Source organism: Tenrec ecaudatus, chromosome 9 (assembly GCF_050624435.1).
Source record: "Tenrec ecaudatus isolate mTenEca1 chromosome 9, mTenEca1.hap1, whole genome shotgun sequence".
Classification (NCBI taxonomy): domain Eukaryota; kingdom Metazoa; phylum Chordata; class Mammalia; order Afrosoricida; family Tenrecidae; genus Tenrec; species Tenrec ecaudatus.
Window position 1 is genome coordinate 2515642 of NC_134538.1, and position 22046 is coordinate 2537687.

The following is a 22046-nucleotide window of genomic DNA, read 5'->3' on the forward strand; positions in this document are numbered from 1 at the left end:
CTGATGGGAGGACACAGCCCTAGGTGATGTGCAGAGGGATGGAAGGGCCACGGCACTTGGAGTTCCACTTTACTCTTGGATGAAAAGCTGGTTGTTCAAATCCACCCTACGCCTCTGCTTCTGTGAAGACTGTAGGCTGGGAACCCCTGTGGGCAGTTCTGCTGTGTTCTACCCAGGTACGCTGTGAGGGGGCACTGGCCTGATACCACCTACAGCAACAAAGACGGATTCTCACCTGCCATGTGTTTTTGTTAAATGACAAAGACTGTACTGAGCTCCGATGTGGTACAAAAACAGGTGAGGGACTGGCTTTGGTGCAGGGGTACCCTTTTGCTGTCCCCTCATCTGATCCCTGTTCTGGTAACTTTTCTAGAAGCCTGTCTCCTAATCACGCCGTGACCCTGGGGGCTTGGGAAGATTCCCATCCCGTTTCGCTCAGGTAGATTCTGGCTCAGGGGCAGAGTGGGACTGCCACATCTTTCTCTCGGGGGAGCGACTGGTGCGCAGGCGAGCAGCCAAACACGTTACCACGGCACCACCCGGGCTCCCTCACAGAGCACGCGCGCGGCCATCGTTTGTTTTTCCAGAGGCCCCCTTCCAGAGGCGTTTGCTCATTCCGCTGCAGTCTTTCCTGGCGTCCGCCCACATATGGGGGAGGGCTCACGTGGGCCAGCAGAAGGGCATTAAACTTGTAGAACACCGTGGCATGGTTGACAATGGATCGGGAATGAAGACGTATCTGTAGACTTCTATACTGTGTGCCGAGAAAAGGGATTGCATTCCCGGCAAAAATCGAATTACAGCCATTTGTTAAGAAGAGATCCGGGCATGAAGTAAAGCTGCCTGGAATGAATGATGTTTTGAATAAACACTGCTCGACTTGGGCACCTACATGGGCAGATGGTCTGGGGGGGGGCACTAGGGACAGGGCCGGGGGGCTTGGTGGCTCAGGAGTGCCCTTCCTCTTGGCTTTCCTTTTCATCTGGAACGGAGCCGGGTTCCCTGCCCTGGTGGGACCAGATCTAGCAAACAGCCCTGGGATCAGAGGCTTGCAGGGCAGATGCTGGAACTGGTATGCCCTGGCCACCTGGGCCATCTGCTTCTGCGCTCCTCATCGAGGCTGGTGTCCCTGTTCCTCATTTGGTGCTCTAAGGGAAATGGGCGCAAGACGCGTATCACTTACCTGTTTCTGTGGGGCTCTGGGACCATGTCAGAGCTGCTGTGGCCTTGGCTCTGGCTCCCCTGGGGGCAGAGGGCAGAGCCGTGGTGTGGTGGGGCTGGAGAGATGTCTGGGAAGCTGGCAGCCACTTTTCGGGTCCCGCGCTTGTCGGTAGCTCTGTCCCAGGGTGAGCTGTCGCCTCCCTGTACACACATCCTGATGTGGGTACTTCGCCCCCTGGGGTACCAGAGAATCGGTACTCGGTCTGCAGGCTGGGCTGCTGTGGAGTCAGTTGGGACTCTGGGCCACCCCACATGTGCAGAGGAGAATGGGTCCAGGGGCTTTCCAAGGAGGGAGAGCTTTCGGAAACAGATGGCCAGGTCTGTCTTCTGAGGCTTCTCTGGGTGAACTTGAATCCTTCACCTTTAGGCGGGACTTTTGGTAAGTGGCAGGGGTTGGGGGTGGGTTCTCTTCACGAAGCCCTTTGGAGTTCCTTAGGATGGCGTGAGTCACTGGGCACTGCACCTGGGCACCGAGCTTGGCTGCGAACAGAAAATACGATTGCATTTTGGAGGCCGCCCAGTGCAGAAGAGAGGCCTGGTGATCTTCTTCCCCTGAAAACCCAGTGGAGTACGGTCCTCCCTGGAAGACCTGGACTGCCATGAGTTGAATCCATTTGGCGGCAGCTGGTTAGTGTCAGGCGAATGGGAAGCTCCCCAGGGCTTCAGATGTTGGAACTCTGTTGTCTAAAGACTCTCAACCTGGAGGACCCCTCCACACATACTCCCCCGCCCCCCAACAGTCACGGAGACCGTTTGTCCTTGCGGCTTTTTTGGGTCCGTAACAGAAGGACGATGGAAACTGTACCCGTGACCCATGCTAACAGGACTTTTGCGTTTCTTAGTTTTGGCTCGACTCCCCCAGCTGGAGGAGTCTCAGCTTGGTGGGTGTCTGTTGGCAAAAAGCTCTGGTTAACAATGGTTTATGCCTTTGATGAATACATCTGAGAAGATGACTTCATTGTTACTTAATAAGTCCAGCGGGCTTGCTAGACAAAATACCCCTCCAACACAGGGCGCCTTGGGGGCTAGTTTTCAAGGAGATCTTGCATAATGGAAAGGGGAAAAGCCACCGATCTAGTGCCACCCTGTCCTTGGAAAAATGAAGAACTCATGGCCGGGGGCTGGGGGTGGGTGGGGGTGGGGCTCACCAGCCCCCTCCGTTCTCCAGAGTAGGAGAATCAGCCCGATGTGCCCATCCAGCCCAGCATGGGGCAGAGGGAACTGAGGTTCAGCGACACCCGGTCACATGTTGTCAGCATGCGTTTGGCGGATTCAGGATTCAGATGCAGGTCTCTTTGGCTCTGAAGCCAGCCTCTTTGCTGTGGCCCCGCTCACCGGCACTCTCCCCATCCCCCGCAGACACATCGAGAACTGGCGCGGCCTGCACACCCTCAATGCTGTGGACATGGAACTGTACACCGGCCTCCAGAAGCTGTGAGTGTGTGTGTGTGTGTAGAGGGCATGGGAGGTTGGGGGCCATGAGGCTACACTACAGGGAGGGGACTGGGGCAGCATTTGAAGGCAGAAGCTGAGCTCGGGTCCCTGGTCCCCAGGCCAGTACCCTAGCCCTGTGCTTGACTGGGGGGCCCCACGGAGGACTAAGTGACCCATCGCAGCCTTGCTCCTGTCTTGGCGGCCCTTGGCTGCCCTAAGGGCATCTGAGAAAGGAAGAGGGGAGACCCTAGTGGGGAGGCAGCTCTGTGGTATTTGGGCCACATTCTTGAGCCAGGGGTCCCGAGGATGCCGTGCTGTCTCCCCAGCCCTGCCAGTGCTCATCCTGAACCCCAACCCAGGCCCCCATGGAGTCTGAGTCCAAATTCCCTCTGGGAGCCTGCTAATCGGGCCCCTGGGGTGGGTGCGGATGAAGGCCTGGCCCCTGGTCAGCCTGAGCCGGGAGCACATGTCCCTTTGCACGGGCTCAGCTCACCCTCTTCTCCTCTTTGTCTAGGACCATCAAGAACTCAGGACTTCGGAGCATCCAGCCCAGAGCCTTTGCCAAGAACCCCCACTTGCGCTATATGTGAGTAGAGCTGCCGGAAGAGGTGCGGGGGGGGGGGGCAGTGTTCTGGGTACTGAAGCTGGAGACTTGAATTTAGGGCCTGGCTTTTCCACTGTGTGTCCTTGAGCAAGATTCTTCACCTCTCTGGGCTTGTGGTTTTTCCTATTGAGATGAAGATTTTGGAATTGATGATCTGGAAGATTCATTTCCAGGGACCCTATGGAGCAATAGTTAGCACTAGGCTGATAGCCAAAAGGTCAGTGGTTTGAACCCACCAGCCACTCTGCAGGAGAAAGATGAGGCAGTCGCCTCGGTAATTATTTCAGCCTTAGAAACCGCATGGGACAGTTCTACTCTGTCCTATAGGGTTCCCGTCCTTTGATTCCATAGCAGTGGTTTTTCACCCATACCTTTTCCGCTTAAGGTTCCTTTCAGAAGGAAAGAGTGAGAACCCTTAGAATCCAGGATTCCAAACACCCAAGGGCTTAGAATCCAGGATTCCAAACACCCAAGGGCTTAGAATCCAGGATTCCAAACACCCAAGGGCTTAGAATCCAGGATTCCAAACACCCAAGGGCTTAGAATCCAGGATTCCAAACACCCAAGGGCTTAGAATCCAGGATTCCAAACACCCAAGGGCTTAGAATCAGGATTCCAAACACCCAAGGGCTTAGAATCAGGATTCCAAACACCCAAGTTTCTTTATATCCCATGATTATTAATATGGAATTGTATAGGATGTAAATGAAATTCCACTGATATTATACTTCTTAGACTACTTTGGGCTCATAAATTCTTGGGGGTATATGATGGTAGGGGGCCCCAAAAGGGAAGGGAACAAGAACAGGGGCAGGCTAAGTGCTAAGTCTAAATAGATTCTGGGTTCGAAGAGCTTAGACAATGGAGACACCTGTGTAAGCAAACACAGTTTAGGTAGTGCAAACAGTGGTCACATGGCTAAGGGTAGGGACTCCCATCCGTCTCTTCCTTCCTCACTTCCCTCCAACCCCTCATCCCACCTACCGTGTGTGATTGGTGGAGTGACCTTCTTAGGAGTTGGCCCAGGCTAGACCTTCAAGAGATAGACTCACATGAGCTTGATATCTAGTCTAGGGTGGTAGACTGGAAAGTGCAGTGAGAGGACTGTACTTTCTGAGGTGGTGCTGAGCTTGGAAAGCCCAGAGTGAGCCATCTGGGGCAATGCTAATCCACTGTACCTCAGGGGAGGAGCTTGCTCTTAATGGCTCATTCCTCCTTTGAGTACGACAGCCACCTAGAATATTCATGTGGCTTGTCCCCAAAGAGCTGGTGTCCTGGAGGAGCCAGGTGAGGTGGTGGTGTCTTCGGAATGTGGCGAGGTGAGCCAACCCCTGTAGCAAGAGTCAGACATGGTGGGGATGGGGTGAGGGAGGCGCACACGGCCAGGACTGAGAATCCCCACCCTGAGTCACGGGACCGCCAGCATCTCCGTCCTGGGAGAATGTGGGAGAATACTGTGCACAAGTCTCCTTGGTACCTTGGGAGTTTGGCTGGCTGCCACACTTTGCATTGACCATGGTCGGACGCTTCTCTATTCCAAGGCAGAGTGTTGGGGAGCTGGGATTGGGAGGGACAGGACAGGGAGCCGCTTTCCTTCCTTCCTGAGGCCCTGGCCTCATGTGCAGCTGTGGACGTGTTTTCTGAAGCACACAGGGAGAACTCTGCCAGTGTTTGCTTATCAGTGTGAGCATGCCTGCACTGTGCACCCCGCGATCCTTCTTGCCTCCCTTGGGAAGTAGAACACGCCGTGGCGTTTCCTCGGGGCTCCTTACCCTGAGGACAGGCACCAAAGACCTGCCGTTGGCTGTCTGAGGTCATCCCTGCACCCCGCAGAGCCTCTGTGACAGGCTCTCCTGACAGGTGTTCTTGCAGGTGGTGCAGGGACTGGGGAGCCAGCCCTGGACCAGATGCTTGCTTTGGGTGTTTATTTTATTGGAGATTTCAGTTTCATTCTAAAACATTCCCGGGAAGGAGGTGTTGGATATCTGAGACGCCCCCCCCCCCTTTTCATGGCCACACAGCCAGGTGGGGGCTGTGGGGACTGGCGACCACATGCCTCCTCTGAAGGGAGGGGGAGCAGCAGGTCCAGCTGAGAAGCTCCATGTGGAAGTGGGGCTGCTGCTGCCGCCGTGCTTCCTGATTTTGCAAGGGGTGGTGGGTGGGAATCTGGCAAAACCACGCCTGCTTTGAATACTGGCAACTGAGCTCAGAGTCCCTCAATGTCACCGGCCCCACAGGACTGCTCCGAGGGCAGAAGCTGGTCTGTGATCTTGGTCACCTTTTGGGGGGAAATCTGCTCCCATGAGGACAGGGCCTGGGGGCTTTGTGTGCCCTGCATCACTGGGGGACAGGGAGACACAGATGGCTCAGGGCCTGCCAGGTTTCTACAGGCCCCAGAAAGGGGAGCGAGGTTGCATCTCAGGCTAGAGCATCTCTGAAGTGCATTGCAACAGAATGGGCCTTTGGCTTACCTTCCTGAGCACGGACCCGGGCTGTGCCCCACCATCTCTGTGGAAATGACCTGGCCTGTTGGGAGGTGGCAGCAGCAGAGGGTGGTGGCACTTTGCAAGAGTCCCATGGCCTAGCGGCTGAGGGAGGCCAGTGCCTCTCTGGGTGGGTCAGTGAGTGCAGAGAGCCTGCCTGTGACCTTGAGGCTTCCTTTGCGGGGGACGCCTGCCCTTGGGATCTGTGTTCTCGGGGACACCTGCTAACATGGACACTTGCCACAGGCTGTGAGGGAGTCAGGAGAGAGAAGGGCATGTCCATCCAGTCACTAGGCGGAAGCTGCTCCCCACCTGGGGACTGGCTGCAGATTGGGGGCCCGTTGGGGTGCTCGGCTTGGTACGAGCAGGGTAGCGTTGGGAAGCAGGGGCTCTGAGGGGCATGGGCGGGCTTCCTGGGGAGCCTGCCTCTGCAAAGAGAAGAGGCAAGAGGACCAGTCTTCTGCTCTGGCGTCCACGGGAGGGTTTCATTGACGAGCTTTTCCCATTTCGGTGAACACACCCCAGATCCCGACCGAGTGACTTTCCCGGCAGCCCCGGGACATTTTCTCCCGGCAAATGGGCCGGGCTCCTGTGCCCTCACACATCTTCTATTTCTGTCCTCTTAAATGCATTTACCACGTGTTCAGGCCCAGCTGAGCAATCACAAGATGATCACCTTCTCAAACACTAATTGCAGAGCCCTGGCTCGGTGGCTTTTACTCTCTTTTTTTTTAAAGGGTGCAGGCTGGGCAGTTTTTTCGTCTCCCTTCTGTAGAGAATAAGAAGCAGGGAGCAAAATGAAATCACGGCCTGGGGTGCAGAGGTCAAGTAGCCCGGGCCTTCTGATTGATCCAGCGCCCCACCCGTCCGCTGCTGTAGCATTAGTCGGTGTGATTTTTTCCGGGGCCAGAACATGAGCCAGCAAGCTGAGGCCACGCTGTCCGCTCTACAGAAGGCTGCAGATGGGGGCTCTGGGGTCCTGCTCATGGTTTTGGAGTGATTTAGCTGCTCTCTCTCTCTCTGGCTGCTTCAGTTCGCTTTACCTTTTATTGAATCCATCAAGGAAAACGCTCTGTACAAGCCTGGAACATTCTCCGCGCTTAGATCCCTTCTCCGCTCCCAAGAGGAAAGCAATTTGATCCTTGGGGTCTAGCTGCACCGGCTGCCATGGCGGCAGCTCGGACTCCCGGTGATTCCATGCGTGTCCGTGGGGAGAGCTATGCTCGGTAGGGTTTCCAAGGAGCAATTTTTTGGTAATTAGACCACCAGCCTTTTATTCTGAAATGCCTCTGAGTGGCTCGCCAGTATTTCTGTTAGCAGACAATATTGTGGACTGTTTCGCTACTCAAGGTCTCTGACAATGAGAGCTGGTATTTACTCATTGATAGTGCCTATCGGAGGCATGGGCTGAGTAAAAGACAGAACGATAGGAGTACATATCAATAACATCCAACCTCAAACCCAAACCCATGGCCACTGAGTTGAGTCCGTATGGCAACTCGGACTCAGTCTATCCAGGACTTCTGAGACTTTGCAGTGCATGTTTCGCCTTCAGAATGGCTGGCCGGTTTGAACTACCCTGTGGTTAGCCAGCCGTCCATCGCTGACCCTTCAGCACCACCACCAGCCAAGTTCAGAAGCACCATCAAGGTCGGACAGGTGGAGTTCAGAAAAGCCAGTTGCTCTGAATGATCGCACTCATCACTGTCAGTGTTGTTGGTGACTGAGGTGGTTAGTTTATGGTGCCAGGCTGGCCGATAAACACCATGGGGTTAATTGAAGGGTGAAGGGATAAATGACTCTGTGAGCCTCGCCTTTCTAGTTCTCAGGTCTCTTGCTTTGTGATGGTCGGATCAGGGTCCCACTGCCTTAGCTAGTTCCCTGCTTTAGCTGGCAAGGCTTCACTTCCTGGAAGACATCCCTGAGGAGAAGCCACATGGACCTACCCCAATGCAGCCCTGGGTGCTGGAGCAGCCGTGTGGAGACCCCTGGCAGCGCCGAGATGCTTACATATTCACTGACTCGGCTTTCCCCCTGCAGTCGGCATCATTGTGTCTGTTTTGTGAGATGGAGGACTTTGTGGATTGGCGTTGGACATATGGGTTAATGTCAGACTTGTGGACTCGGGCAGCACTGGGTTGGGATGTTTTCTTGATGTGCACTGAACCTTTACATAAAACTCTCTCTTATACATAAATGAGCTTCTGTGGATTTGTTTCTCTAAAGTACTCAGACTAACACAGTGACCTTGACAGGTATTAAGCGACACTGCTGTTTCCAAGGCATTCCATCTCTTCATGATGGTGTGCTCCTCTCTGCAATATCTAGTGACTCTCCCTCATGGATACGGATGGAACAATCCCGACACACTCTCTCCATCTGGCTCTAGACTCCGTGCACACCTGCAGAGAGGACCAAGCAACGGGATGCACTCATAGCCTCTTTGTTTCTCTTTGATCCGATGCCATGTCCCCAAACATGCTGACACCTGAGTCCTCCCAGATGCCCTCTGAACCCGCCTCTGCAGCTGATTGTCTCCTCCGGGGAGGGGGGGCGTGGAGCTTGAGTTCTTAGCTGTGGCTCAGTCCCAGACATGGGCTCCACAGTCTGGGGTCATCTTATGGACTGAATCATGTGACCCCCCCCACCAAAAAAAAATTAGGAGATGGCTTCAAAAAGTTCATGAAAAATGACATGGAAAGACCATGGTACTTTCCCATGAACTTCTTGACCCTTTCTCTGTGATGGAGCTCTGACCCCTGGACCTTCAATTGTAATTCCCGTGTGGGAAGAGAGCTTTCTCCGTTCTGTGAATGCGGCTGTGTCCATGTAGGCTATATCTGAAGCCTCATCACTTTTGATTATGCCACCCCCATCCCACCCCCGCCCCCGCCCCATCCCATGGCTCCATTCCCAGGCAAAGAGCAGCTAGGACTATTAGGGGAACGGGAACGGTTGGGAGGAGAGACATACCCTTTGAGATCCAAGAGCATCATTTATGCAAGATGAGGCTCGGAAGGCTTAGGAGAGCGGTAAGAATGGAAACAAGAAGGCCAGGGAGGCAGGGGGATCAGCGCTGTGACTTGGAGGGAATTATAATCAGCGAGATGAGAATGTGTGTATATGTAAAACCGATCTGCTCTGTGAACCTCCACGTGACGCACAACGCAAAGTGAAGAGAAAAGAGGGGACCGAGCACCAAAGCAAGCCCTAAAGGGGCAAGATGCTGCCATTACGGAGATCCCCAAGGCACCCAGGAAGGCAGAGAAGCAGCCCAGGGAAGCGGACTCGAGGCCGCCCAAGGATACAGAGAGCCTGCCCTGAGAGCCAGAGCCCTCCTAGCCGGCCTCCTCAAGGGAGGGAGATGCCTTTCTGTCTGTCCACTCCAGCTTTCGGATGTACCTTACGTACCGGTCTCTACAAGCACGCGAGTAATTGACACGGGAGCAAAGCCGCAGATTTTCTTTAAAGAAACAACCTACTTAAAAACAGCATAATTATACACTGTTAACTTCTCAACGAAACTGTGCATTTATGTAAAACGTATATAACAATGAAAATTCATGTAACTTTGATTTTAGACATCTTTATCTACCATTTATGTACAATGCATCATGTTTAACGTTAGACAACATGGGAGGTTTTGAGTTCAGCATAGAACTGAAAGGGTGGCAATCTCGACTATTGTCTTGTGGGTGTTAACATTTGAAGTCAACTTTCGGAGCACTTAAAAAAAATCATATTATTGGGGGCTCGTACAACTCTTACCACAATCCATCCACCCATCCATTGTGTCAAGCACATCTGTACATCTGTTGCCTTCATCATTCTGAAAACTCTTGCTTTCTGCTTGAACCCTTCACATTAACTCCTCATTTTATTTTTTTGACTACGATTTTATTTCTTACTGAAGTAATGCTTTCATGAGTGAAACCAATTTACTGGGATTAACACTCAGTTTACGAGCTCCACACGTTGGCACATATCTGTAGAGATAGGCATGCCATGCAGAGAATGTTGAGATTGTTTAGAAAGTTGAGAAGTAAATGAATGGGATGTATACTCGTCTTGTTACATAGATCAAGGTCAGTGTAAATGGGAGAAGGTCCATGTAAAAGGTTTCTGTCATTTGCGTTGAGGAAATTGAAATATGTTAAAGCGACCTACTCCCACTTGGGGTATTTTAGTGACAGCAGTGTTTGGGGAGTGAGGGAGTCCCCATGAAATGCCCCTGCAGGAGCTGTCCTCAAACAACGAGGACCCTGCCTTCCCTGTGAGAGGCCCGCCAGGCCCTGGCTGCTCAGGCATGCTCCCTCCTGACCACACGGCCTCTCACAGCCCCTCCCGGGGGAGGCTGGGCAGTCTGGCGTCCCAGCCCAGGACACTGGTTTGGAGGGTGGATTTACAGTGGGTGAAAGTTGGACTGGCCTATCAGTGGACTGATTCCCAATCCAGGAAGGTTTCCACTCCGTCCTTTGGTTTTGTCTGGTGTGCACTTCTTTGTCACCCAAGGCTCTAAGTCCATCTCACTTTCACTTTCCTCCTGCCTTTTCTTCTTTGTTGAAGGCCTAAACCACTACTTAGGTTTGAGAGATGAGGAATCTGGGGGGATTATTTTTAAAGACTTATGTTGTATCTATATTACACAGCTCATCTCAAGATGGGCTCAACTACAGCACCCTACTGAAACCCCACTCTGTCCTGAGGGCCACGAACAGCAGTGCTCTTTGCTAATATAGTGTTTTAATTAACTTGATTAGCCATGTTCAGAACGTGGCACCAAGGTGGCTGTGTCCAGTGCAGAGGGAGAAGTCCAGGCCGACTCCCAACATGCCCACACCATCGTTACGCTGGGTGCTCTTCCACACGCCACCTTCCCACCTGCTCCACACCGAGAACCGGGAGGGAGCGCTGCCCCCAGGTTGCAGGTGGAGACACGAGGTTCACAAATCAGACGGTGGGGATTTCAACGTGGATTCTTCTTACTCAGAAGTTCACATATTTCCCCTTTAACTCAGGACTGCTCTCTCTCTCTCTCTCTCTCTCTCTCTCTCTCTTTCTCTCTCTTTCTCATGTTTTCAGTGAGAGCTTTTTTTTATGGAGTTGGGGGCCAGGGTTGAGCTGTGGTCTTAAAAGCTTCCGAGACAGTTGCTGTTTCTACTGGGCATTCGGCACCACCCTTTTGGCATAGAGGGTGACGAGCTGGCTGCTAACCACGAGGTCAGCAGTTTGAAACCACCAGCCGCTCTGCAGGAGAAAGGCAAGGCTTTCTGCACCCACAACGCTTTACGGTCTTGGGAACCCGCTGAGGCAGTTCCACTGCCTTGTTGAGTCATTGTGGGTCATCATTTATTTGAAGGCAGGGACCTTTAAATTTTTTTAATTCTCAGCGGTTTGGTTTCTTGTCCTATTCAGGTCAAATCCCATAACAGCAAGTTTTTTTTTTTTTGCAACCTGAATATCTCTATTACCCAAGATTTCTAAGCATTAGCTGATGGCCCACTTTTTCCAAGAACATTTTATGTAAAATCCTAGCCAGCTCCAAGGATGTTTTCCACCCCTCTGAGTTGGTGGTGGCGATGAGGGCAGCTCCCTGGTGCTTCTTGCTGAAGCCGCTCAGATGCCAGCCCTAATCATCCCTGTTCTCTCTCCAGCATGCCCGCTTCAGTCTTCAGACGGGGAGCCAGCCCTGAGCTGCCCCGGGCAGGAATGGGATGGGTGGTGTGGAGGAGGTGGAGGGTGAGGGGGGGCTGCTGGCAGTGGGTATCTGAGGAGAAAACCCCTGGCCAGGTTTAGCACCTTGCGTTCAGTCCTGATGATTGTGTCCTGACTGGGATGATGCCCCAACCGTGCTGTCTGTGTTTAGAAACCACCATAACCAAATCCATTGCCACCCAGTGGGTCCCGCCTCATCGTGATCTTGGAGGATGGAACTGAACGGCCCCTGTGAGTTTCTGAGATTATGAATCTGTAAGGAAGCAGAGAGTCCCATCGTCCTCCCGAGGAGCAGCTGGTAGAATTGAACCACCAACCTTGTCGTTGCAAGGTTATCAGCAGTCCAGTCCTTAGCTCATTGTTCCACTAGTACTGCTGTGTTCACAGAGAGAGAAAATGAGCCATGGGTGCCCACTGCTATCTAGCGGAACCTGATCCATAGCAACCCTGTAGGAGATTTCTGAAGCTTTGCAAATCCGTATGAGAACAGATGAAAACTCAAACGAAACCAAACTCACTGCCCTCCTGGCTGATGCGTACCCATCTTAGGATGGGAGAACTGCCTTTAGGTATTTTCGAGCATGTAACTCTTTGTGGGAGTAGAAACCCCCGTCTTTCACCCACAGAGCGACTGGGGTGTTGTGGTTGGTTTTCATTGCTGACCTTGCAGTGGGCAGCCCAAGCCGTTGCCACTGCTCCCCATGGGGTAGCTGGTGGGTTTGAACTGCTGAGCACTCGGTAAGCAGCAATGCTGAGTGGGTGGAAAAGGAGAGTGTCTACTGCCCCAGCTGCGTCATGACCTTGGCCAAGCTGCTACTGCATAACTCCTGAGATGACTGGGGTGAAAACGTGGCACGGTTAACTAACCATGGACTGCAGTTCACTGAAAGTGTGTTTTCCCCACCGCATTTAGCTTCTGAAGACAGCGTGTTGGACCACGCGCCTTTCGATGGACGTATGCTGACCTCAGGTGTGACCGAGTAGAAGGGTCCTCCCTGCTTTGTTCAGTGACTGATGTGGTCACCTGACCTTTCTTCTGAGGAAACGCTGGGGAGACTTGCACCTCCAGCCTTTCGATTAGCAGCTAAGCTTGTTAACTCTTTGGATTAGGCTGTGTGGATGAGAGAAACAAGTCCAGGGACACTAATATATGCATAAGAAGGAGTTTTCTATCAAGAAGTCATTATATAAGGAGAGCCCCCCAGCTCAGGCCAGCCTGATCCTGTAAGTCCAACAATAAATCTTAAGTCCCCTTTCAAACTCATAAAGCTCCATGCGATGATGCAGAACACGAGAAGATCACAGGGTGCGGAGTGCGGTGGGTCCCAGGCCGGAGGACACCGGCCGGCTCTGGATGCAACCAGGGTGGCCAGCGGGCAGGCAGGTGCAGGCAGAGTGAGAAAGGGAGACTCTTTCTCTCCCAGGATTCTCCTTACAAGAAGGCCCCCCCCGAGGAGGCACCCCAAGGCTGTGACCTGATTGATAGGTTTGACTTCACCCCTATCCAGGAGCGTCTCGTTGACATAAAATCAGTCAACCACCACGTTGTTTATCTGGCCCAGGAACCCTGTAGGACATTGTGTGTATAGCGTGCTCATCAATGTCTGCCTCTCTGCTGGCGCCTTATCTGTGCACTGGCCTTTCCTTCTCGTTTCAGTAGGATGGGTCACTGGCATCCTTGTCCCCCGCCCCCCCTTGGGCCCTTCGTTCTCTCTTCTGTGTGGAGGACAGACCCATCAACTACTTCCAAAAATATGGGGGACTTTGAGATGGAAGGGCCAGGGGAGGAAAGGGCGGAGTGGAGAAGCAACTTGTTGGTTGGCACCAGTTACAGAAACATGCTCATTGGCATTGTTTATGAAATGTGCTCTGCTGTTAATCACAGGACTAGAGGTTCAAGTCCACTCAGAGGTGCCTCAGGATAAAGGTTTGGCAATTTTCTTGGCCCCCTCCCCCCCAAAAAAAAATCAGCCACTGAAAAACGATTAGGTCCACATCCTGCATCTTACGCGTCTTTTCCCTGGGACTCCAGGCCAACGACTGGGCTCCCACGGGCTAGGAAGTGGATGTGAGCGTTTCTCCTTCCTTCCAAGTCGGAAGTAAGACAAAGCTTGGGAAAGGTTTACGCCCGTGCCTTGTGAAATCATCGATCTCCATTTTTCTGCTGTGAGCGACTTGGTCTCTGCTCATTGGTCTCTGGTTTCACAGAAACGTGGCTCGTGAAAGTCGGAAGGGGCCTAGACCTCAGACTCTCACATTTAGATTCCCGTCCCTTGCTCCCACCTCTGAACTTTAGACTCATATATCAAACAGCCTATTGGGCATCTCTACCTGGGTGGCGAAGACACACATCAGACTCGGCCAGAACGGAATCCGTGCTTTCGTACCTGAACTGTCCCTCTTCTGCCATTGTTTCTGTACGTGGTGGCAGCCACCCCGTGGCCCAGGGCTGAATTGGAGACGTCCTTCTAGGCTCTTCTATTTCCTGCACTGTGCTCTTCCGACGCTCAATCTATCCCGTCCAGAAATGATTTTGTCTCCATCCACTTCTCTCCCTTTCCATATAGACCACCTTGGACATAGCCATGCTGTCCTCTCTCCTGGGACTATGGCAGCGACCTGCTCACTTAGAACTTTCTGTCTCCCCCTGTACCCACTCCGTGTCATTTTCAACATAGCTGCCCAGGAGCTCTTTTACATATACTAATCCAATTGTACTGCTCTGCTACTTAAAACCCTGCCTTACATCATGTTCTACTTCGAACAAAAGCTAAATCCCATCCCAGGCCACAGGATCCCCGAGGACCTGGCTCCCGTCTCATGCTCTGTCTCCACCCTTCCTCTTGTTTTCCCCACTGAAGCGTTAGTGACTGATGTGCAATTCCATGTTCATCTCGGTCTCATCCCAAATGCTCTGTGCCCTGATCGCTGCATGTCTAGCCTCATCCCCACTAAAGCCACTTTCTTAGCAGGGTCTTCTCTGCCCACCATGCGACCTTTCTCCTCTCTACCAACTTCCATCTCGGTATGATGCTCCGGAGCTTAATTGCTTCCCAGGCCCTTACCATTATTGGCTCCCTGGAATGATGTCATTCGTGTCTTATCTGTGTAGAGTAGAAGCTTTCATGGAGCGGGACTTTGTGCTGGTGGTCACTGCTGCTCCCCAGCACCTAGAATAAGGCTGGCCACATAGCCAGCGATTCATAGGGAGTGTGACTGGACAGGGGCAGAGTTCTTCCCAAGGTCCCCAGGAGTCAGAGCTGGGACAGGACTCGAACCTAGGACTTGGTACTCCCAGTTATGCCTTCTTCCCTATCCTTCCCGTCTTTCCTTGGGCCTCGGTCTTAACCAGAGCTCCTGAGACTTCATCTATGATGGGAACCACCGTGTTCCCATGCACAGGACTGCACCAATGGTACATATTACATGCAAAGCATCGGGACTCTGTGGATGTGCACGCATAGGCAGAACGGCCTCGTGTCTCACTATGGCCCTGTTGGGTGCCATGCAGTGACACACAGCGGTGCAAATCATCCTGAGCTCCCTCCCTCCGATGTCACCTGCTCAGAGCCTTCCACCTCTCCCAGCTCCTGCCCGCACGAGGCCCAACACCCCTTTGGTTATGGAGTGAGAGGGGCGCCATCCATGCTCCGGCAACCCAAGGCCCAGGCTCAGATTCTGACTTTATCATTGATATCTGTGGACCTTGTATGAGTTTCTTGGCCATTCCATGCCTCAGCTTCCTCAAATGAGGAAAACATGACTGTTGGCAAGCTGAGAGCGGAACATCTGGTCCAGGATAAGGACTCACGGATGACAGCCGTCACTGTCACTCTTCTGTAGGCGGCCCTGAACAGCCACCGCTGAGCACGCAGCTGGGTTAACACGGACAGATGTAGGTACTTAGCCTCTTCTGTGTTTCTCCAGAACGTACGATGGGCTCTGGGGAACAGAGCGCTAGGCAAGACGTGGTTTCCGTGCCTTTAAAGCCGGGGTGGGCATGTCTGTCCAGAGAGCCACAGAAGGCTGGAGAAATCACCAGCACCAGCTCACACCACACACCACACACCACACAACGAGAAACCGTTGCTGCCCTTATGCTATGAGTGAGTTAGTTCATTATGTGACGACACATAGCAGGCTGGCTGATTTTTCGGTTGAGAATGCCATACGGCCCACGGATGATGTTCGAAATATCCACACAGCCCTTGGCAGAAAAAAAAAAAGGTTCCCCACCCCTGCTGGATGGAGCCTTGGCAAAGCCAGAAGGACACACTGATTCTTTATATGGGTATAAAACATCACACGAGAGGCCAATTTTAAAAAGTTGCCAGAAAAATTCCATTTTCCCAAGAACTTTTGGAAGCCCTCATGTGTGTGTGTATTTAATCTTTGGGTATGGCTATCTTCAGGGAAAGGCCCGGCATGCATACACATTTCCCACCTTCTTCCAGGGGTTTCCAGACTCCCCTGGGGCCCGGGATTAAAAGGTTCCCAAGGCTGCCCCAGAGAGAGGCGGCAAGGCTGGGATGCCCGGCCCAGCCTCAGCACACCCCAGTCACTCCAGACAAAACAAAGGCACTGCAGCCGGCGCCGTATTCCCCGGGGCACACTAGCATGCCCCGTCAATTCTCTCTCCATTGCATGAAGAGGAGCCAGGAATCTCACGGTTTCTCCTCCGGGGGAGGGGGGTGCTCTAGGACAGACTGAGGGGGCAGTAGCGCAGTCCCCGAAGTCCATGAGGTCTTGAATTGCGCGCTTTAGTGTGTGCTTCGCAGAGTTTGGGAACTCTATTCAGTAAAACGGAGACGTGTGGTTGTGATGTGAGGTAGGCGCTGGGCTGCTAACCTCAAGGTCAGCAGTTCAAACCCACCAGGGGCTCTGTGAGAGGAAGCTGCAGCTGTCGGCCTCCCTCCAGATTAGAACCTCCTCTGTAAGGTTGCTATGGGAGGGAGCTGGCCAATGAGGTTGAGTTTGAGGCACTGGTTCAGTGTGGCTCCGCACTGGGCTGCCACCTGAAAGGTCAGTGGCCTAACACCATCAGTGACTCTGTGGGAGAAAGATGGGCTTTCTATTCCTGCAACGAATTACAGACCTGGAAATTCATAAGGGGCAGTTCTCCCCTCTTCCACAGTGTCGCTAGGAGTCGGCATCAACCCGACTGCAGTGAGTTTGGTGTTCGGTTTTCTCACATTGTAAAGGAGCCCTTGTGGCACTGTTGAGCGAGTGTTGGATGGCTAGCCGCAAGGTTGGCAGTTCAAACCCACCAGCCACTCCTCAGGGCAAGATGAGGCTGTTTGCTCCCATAGCGATGGACACCCAGGTAGGGTGCTCTGAGATGGGATCGACTCTACCATGGTAGTAGATTCTCATATTTATTGCATTTCATCTGTTTGTGTGTTTTCATATAAATAAACTGAACAACAGCATTCACATCTCTCTGGCGGCACCTGTGGCCCTTCTTAGAAGGAACTATGGGAGCCCCCATGCCTACCTTCCCACCATGTCTACCTTCCCCCATGCCTACCTTCCCACCATGCCTACATTCCCCCATGCCTACCTTCCCACCATGCCTACCTTCCCACCATGCCTACCTTCCCCCCATGCCTACCTTCCCCCCATGCCTACCTTCCCCCCATGCCTACCTTCCCCCCATGCCTACCTTCTCCCCATGCCTACCTTCCCACCATGCCTACCTTCCCACCATGCCTACCTTCCCCCCATGCCTACCTTCCCCCCAAGCCTACCTTCCCCCCATGCCTACCTTCCCCCCATGCCTACCTTCCCCCATGCCTACCTTCCCCCCATGCCTACCTTCCCCCCATGCCTACCTTCCCCCCATGCCTACCTTCCCCCCATGCCTACCTTCCCCCCATGCCTACCTTCCCCCCATGCCTACCTTCCCCCCATGCCTACCTTCCCCCCATGCCTACCTTCCCCCCATGCCTACCTTCCCCCCATGCCTACCTTCCCCCCATGCCTACCTTCCCCCCATGCCTACCTTCCCACCATGCCTACCTTCCCACCATGCCTACCTTTCCCCCATGCCTACCTTCCCCCCATGCCTACCTTCCCCCCATGCCTACCTTCCCCCCATGCCTACCTTCCCCCCATGCCTACCTTCCCCCCATGCCTACCTTCCCCCATGCCTACATTCCCCCCATGCCTACCTTCCCCCCATGCCTACCTTCCCCCCATGCCTACCTTCCCACCATGCCTACCTTTCCCCCATGCCTACCTTCCCACCATGCCTACCTTCCCACCATGTCTACCTTCCCACCATGCCTACCTTCCTTCGACCCAGGATGCAGGCTGCTTTGTTAGCCTGAATCTGGCTGTGACTGTGACAGGGCGCCGCACACACACACACACACACACACACCAGCACACACACACACACACACACCAGCGATGACGGTGGCTGTAGCCAGTGCATAAAACAGATGAGCTCCTGGGCATATACTTACCCTGGAGCCTCTCTCGTCGCAAGGCATGGTCTGACGACACATGTGTCAGAGGGGGATGTTACTACAGCTTTAAATCTGAACCTGCTCCAACTCTGACGCGCGTTCGCAAAGTGTATGCAAATAGAAGCTCTTTCGTGGAGGTTGTGGGCTATTTGTGGCGTATCCGCCCCCTCGCCACATTTACAGCTGGTCGGGAGTCTTGTGTGTGTATGTGTGCGCGCGTGTGTGCATGTGCGCGCCAACACGAGGCAGCAGGGGAGCCGCTGACAAACTCTGAGCTGAGCGTGGTGGCCTGGAGAGAGTAGGCAGGCGTTGTGGAGGAGGTGGGAGTTGAGGGGGGTTCCGGGAGCTGTGGGCCAGGATGGTGGGTGGCGCAGTGGCTCCTGCTCACGGTGGGCAGGGCATAGCCTTTTGCCTCCCACTGCACCTATCAGATCCCTGTGCCTCTGTCAGATCCAGCTATTCTTAGACCCTGAAAGAATCGTCCAGGGAACATACTGGATGTGGGGCCGTTGGCGTATGTTTTCCTGCCTTGATTATCCTCAATAGATCTTTTCGTCCCCTTAAAGCTTCGTTAAGGAGCCTGGTGGTGGAGTTGTTACATATTCAACCACTAGCAGCAGGGTCTGACGTTCAAAGCCACTAGCCACTCCGAAGGAGAGAGATGGGGATTTCTACCTCCATCGGGTTGCTGTGTGGGGGCATTGACCCAATAGCAGTGCATTCTGGTTTGCTAAAAGCTCCAGAAAGGAGCCGCAGTGATGCAGTGCTTAAAGCGCTCACCTGCTACTGAAATGCTGGCTTGAACTCGGTGGGAGAAAGAAGAGGCTGGATGCTCTAGTAAGGACGCAGGTCTTTGGAGGCGCTATGGGGGCAGTTTTGCTGCGTCTTTCAGGCAGCTGTGAGTTGGGATCAACTCGACGGCAGTGGGTTTGGGCTTCATGATTTCCCCTTGGTCCAAATCCCGTTCTCCCACTTTTCTTGTTTAGGACAGATTTAGGAGAGGAGTTTCGTCTCCTGACCCTCGGCGTCATCCTGGGGATCGTCCCTCTTCAGTCCTTCTCCTTGTGCCCTTCCGGATGGATTTGCCCACATGCCTTGTCTTCCTGGCGAACTCCTTTGTGTCCCGGGACTCACTGTGGTGCTGAGCAGCCCTGCTCTTTCTGGGCGGTCTCGGAGCCGCTTCTGCTGCTGACTGTGATTGTTGTGGGTTGAACCGTCTCCCAGTGGTTGATGCTAGCTGCCGCTGAGCTGACTCAGCTCATGACAACCTCGTGTCGTACAACCAAACGCGAGTCATTCCTGAAGCAACTTCTGATCGTTGGCAAGCGTGAGTCCACTGTTACAGTCATCGTGTAAGCCTTCTGACCCAAGGGCTCACATCCCAGCTCTTTGGTAGACCAACAGTCCAATGCGATCCATAGCGTTTTCATTGGCCGATTTTCAGAACTCATCTTTTCCTAGCTCTTAGTCGGCACAATTCCACTGAGACTCACTCACCACCAGTGATCCTGCTGGCATTCGCGATCCTGGTGGTGTAGCTGACAGTGTCTTAGCGACTCCCAGACCCCCACAGCCTGCCACGTGGACAGGCAGGTGTTGGAGTTCTCTACACAGTGACCGCGAGCTCCTCTTGGGCTGCAGATGAGAAATTGCTCCCCAGCTCCACCATGGAAGCCCCCTGAAACGTCCAGGTCAGGCCTGAGGGGTCCCCCTGTGCAAAGGTTGGCCCTTCCCGCAATGAGGCGTCTTCCTGTGTCCACTGCCTGCTGTCATGTGCCATGGAGATGACCCCAACCCAGAGGAAGCCCGTGTGGCAGGGTAGACCTGCCCGGAGGATTTTCTTGAAGAACGTTGTCAGGTTGGGGATTGAGGCTAGGTCTTATGACGTGTTTTTCTGATATTAGGTGCACGTTTGGAGAACGAGGACATAGACGAAGGAGTGCAGAAAGCACGTGCTTTGGGTGGACACCCTGGGCTGATGTTGCCTTCTTGGTCAAAGTCTTGGTCAATCGGGCGCCTTACTCCGAGCACTGGTGGGGAATGGCTCTCTCACAGGGGTCTTGTGAGGATTAGAAGACAGGGAACGTGAAACACCCCCTCTCCCCTGCTCACTGACTGCAGGATCGGCGCTCAGTGCGTGCTACCTGCTCCTCCCTGGCACCTATTTCAGATGGTTGCTTCTTGTTAAAGGGATTCAGAAGCCCAAGCACTGAGTTACAGATTGTGGTGCTTCTCTGGGTTCCCCAAACTCTGAAATTCTGAGAAATCCTGACCCAGCGGGTAAGAAAACCAGCAGCGTCCAATGGACAAGGCCCCTCGGGAGCCGCATCGGGGACCTGGCTGGAGCCCAGCAGAGCCTGTCCTAGGCTTCCAGGACGATCGAAGGCACTTGCTGGCACGCAAGAGGGCCCTGCTGTGATAGCACTTCAGACGCTGTCAAGCGACGGAAAGACATGGGGCATGGCGTTGCCATCATCCGCGAGAGCTTGCGGTGCATTATGGGCATTCCGCAGGTGCCCGGTGGCAGAGTGGGTTGTGTGTTGGACCTTCTACTCCTTTAAAGAGGTACAGTCTCAGGAACACACAGGGCCAGTTCTACCTTGTCCTCCAGGGCCACTGGGAGTCAAAATGGACTCGGCGCCACCCTTGGAGGCCCGGGGTGTAATGGTTAGGCACTGGGCTGTTACCTACAAGGCCGGCAGTTCCAATCTCCCCGCATCTATGTGGGAGAAAGATGAGGCTTTCGGCTCCCACAAAGAGGGTCACTCTGAGGCAGAAGCAGCTCCATGATAGGGAGCTCTGGGCTATCGGAATCGGTATTCTGCATCAGAGAACACCGTGTTGTGTGTTGCTGTAAGGCCCCGGACACTGTCTCGAACTTCCAGACAAAGTCCGAGCAGTGAGACAGGGCTGGGAATCAGACTCTGAAAACCAGTCCATGAAAAAACCACGGTCACAGTGGTCTGATAGGCTGCTGATCGTGGGGATGGCAGACCCCTGAGGCATGAATTCATGTCTCCCCTCTGGAACCGTGCAAAGGCTCCCCTCTATCCCAGGCAAAGGTCAAAGGGTGAGTCACAGGTCCTATGAGTTGGCTCAATCAAAGAGCAGGTAGCAAGCAGCCAGAGCCAGCCCCACAGGAGAGTCAGAGGGCATGGCCTCCTCATCCACCTGCCACTTACAGCGCGTCTCTAAAACAGCAGAAGGGTACGTCAGTCTTCTTGCCCTGTTCTGCAGTTGGGAGGGCCAGCTGTGCCCCCCAGTGCAGGCAGCATACCTCCTGCAAGCAGCACTTGGGCTGTCCCTTCCTGGGCCAGCTGTCCTCTGTGGCTCAGGAGCCTTTGTCGCTCCAGGGGACTGGTGTTTGCAAAGAGCAACCGTGTGCTCCTTATTTATGGTGCAGCAAAGAAAACAAATTAAGCCCTTGTAATTATACAGTCGGATGTGTGCTTAAGTAAAGCGTAAGCAGGCAGAAATCCTTTTAGAATATTAATACTTGCAGTCCTTAGCCCCGATGGAGCCGCTTTCTCTCGCCCCCCTCTCCCTCACTCCCCCTGTGTCTCTTCTTCCCTCTCCTCCACGGTCTTCCTCACTGGCGCGTGGGTCGCTGCACTCCCGGAAAGCCTCACTAGCTGTGCTGGGCCATGACTCGGAGCCCGTCTTGCATCCTGCAAAGCACATCACTCGAGCATTTATTAAGTGACTCCATGGGCATGGGTGGGCTGGGCTGGTCTTTGTCCACTCCCCCGCCTGCTTTGGTGATTCCCTGAGAAATAGTGCAGAGTTACTTTGAGGACACAGGTGTTCGAGTCTCCCCCAGCCTTAGTAATGACCACTGTGGTGAGGCCAGGCATTCTCTTTGAGCTGGGTCTTCTATTAGTGAGAAAATCACATGGGGTGGTTTGACACCCCGCTCTTGTTGGTTACTGACATTGCGTTGGCCCCTGACTCCTGGGAATCCCATGTCTGATGGACCATTGTGATCTAGAGGCTTGCCCTTGACTTTTAGAATTAGGTCACCAGGCCTTTCTTCCTAGCCTGTCTTAGTCTGAAAGCTCCACTGAAAGTGGCTTCTAGCATCATGTACACCGCCACAGACAGTTGGTGGAGGCTGCACGG

The 22046-nt window shown here is 53.6% G+C and overlaps 1 protein-coding gene across 7 annotated transcripts in view; it reads left to right on the forward strand.

The window, feature by feature from the left end:
* NTRK3 (neurotrophic receptor tyrosine kinase 3) overlaps positions 1 to 22046 on the forward strand; it is a 470484-nt gene that overhangs the window by 74592 nt on the left and 373846 nt on the right. For all 7 annotated transcript variants that reach the window (XM_075557452.1, XM_075557453.1, XM_075557454.1 and 4 more), the window contains exons 2-3: positions 2581 to 2655; positions 3170 to 3241. In XM_075557452.1, the coding sequence (XP_075413567.1) occupies positions 2581 to 2655; positions 3170 to 3241 (147 nt within the window). The remainder of the gene's footprint in view (positions 1 to 2580; positions 2656 to 3169; positions 3242 to 22046) is intronic.